Here is a 1,451-nt window from a genome sequence, read left to right as displayed (position 1 = left end):
CCTCCCAACCACTCCATCAAATATCCCTCCCAACCACTCCATAAAATGTCCCTCCCAACCACCCCATCAAATGTCCCTCCCAACCACCCTGTCAAATGTCCATCCCAACCACTCCATCAAATGTCCCTCCCATCAAATGTCCCTCCCAACCACCCCATCAAATGTCCCTCCCAACCACCCTGTCAAATGTCCATCCCAACCACTCCATCAAATGTCCCTCCCATCAAATGTCCCTCCCAACCACCCCATCAAATGTCCCTCCCAACCACCCCATCAAATGTCCCTCTCAGGTCCGGGGACACTAACGCCATGTTCAAGTCCAAGCGCTTCACGGCCATCACAGCTGGTGACGTCAGCAAAACGACGCGCGAGTCCCAGAAGAATGTCCCCGCACAGAGGGTCGACCAGAAGGGAAAGTTGTTGTTTGACCCCAACAAGTACAAACTGACCTCAAAGGTGACACCTATTTCCTGGCGCAAGTTGAGCAGACTTTTTGTAAGATTGTTATCTGGCGTGGCTTGCTCCTTCTTACCTCCCCCCTTGTCTCTCCTCCTTCTTTTTAATTGTGTTTACTACTCTCTTGTAACACCTCTAATCTTTGGCAATTATAAGACTTATATTGTGTTGCAAGTGATGTGACGTTCTTACTAAAGCTCTTATTAAATAACTATGAGGCAGCGTGGTGGAATCAGGCTCTCGTCAATTTTTGGGCATGTAGAGTTATTGGTATCATCTTAAAGCTTGTTTACTAGTCTTTATTTGGAAGGAAAAAAATATCCATTTATCTTAAAAGCAAGTCGAGATATTTGAGAAGGAAGGAGGTAGGGTTCACCTGTTTTCAGAGGTAAAATTAGTGAGAAAATGGCCGCCAAAGATTAGTTATTTCCTTAGCTGAAGAGTCCGTGGTAACTGAAAATTTACATTTTTTGTGCCTTTAATCAATGTTTTTCATAAAAATTTACCCAGAAATTAGTTCTTTTGTGGGCATGAAAGGTGTTGAGCCCAAAAAACAAAAATTTGATAAAAATTCACAAACCTGCGGAAAAATGCAAGTTTCTTCACTTTGATTATTTTGACGAGAGCCTGATTCCACCACACTGCCTCACTGTATATAATATCGTTGATAGGGGCGTTAAACCCATACCATTTCAACATTTTATCTCCCCTTTGAACATAATTTGATGGCGATCTGATTTTCCTTCCTGAGGGCAGAGGTGGGGGGAGAGTGTACCATTTTGGCAGAATTTGAATTTAATCAAATTTTAATTATCCCCAATATCCATTATTTATCTATCTATCTATCTATCTATCTATCTATCTATCTATCTATCTATCTATCTACCTACCTACCTCTCTCTATCTCTCTCTCTCTCTATCTATCTACCTATCTATCTATCTATCTCTATCTCTCTATCTCTCTCTCTCTATCTATCGCTCTATCTCTCTATCTA

The 1,451-nt window shown here is 41.8% G+C and overlaps 1 protein-coding gene across 1 annotated transcript in view; it reads left to right on the top strand.

Moving 5' to 3' along the window:
• The first annotated feature begins 309 nt into the window (after positions 1 to 309).
• The window catches only part of LOC101849101, a 25,867-nt gene continuing 24,725 nt past the window's right edge, over positions 310 to 1,451 (top strand). Inside the window, exon 1 of the mRNA XM_035973358.1 lies at positions 310 to 456. Coding sequence (XP_035829251.1) covers positions 310 to 456 — 147 coding nt within the window. The remainder of the gene's footprint in view (positions 457 to 1,451) is intronic.

The sequence above is a fragment of the Aplysia californica genome, unplaced genomic scaffold, assembly GCF_000002075.1.
Source record: "Aplysia californica isolate F4 #8 unplaced genomic scaffold, AplCal3.0 scaffold01160, whole genome shotgun sequence".
Lineage (NCBI taxonomy): Eukaryota > Metazoa > Mollusca > Gastropoda > Aplysiida > Aplysiidae > Aplysia > Aplysia californica.
The sequence above is the reverse complement of the archived record's forward strand: the minus strand, read 5'-3'. Positions and strand labels throughout refer to the sequence as shown.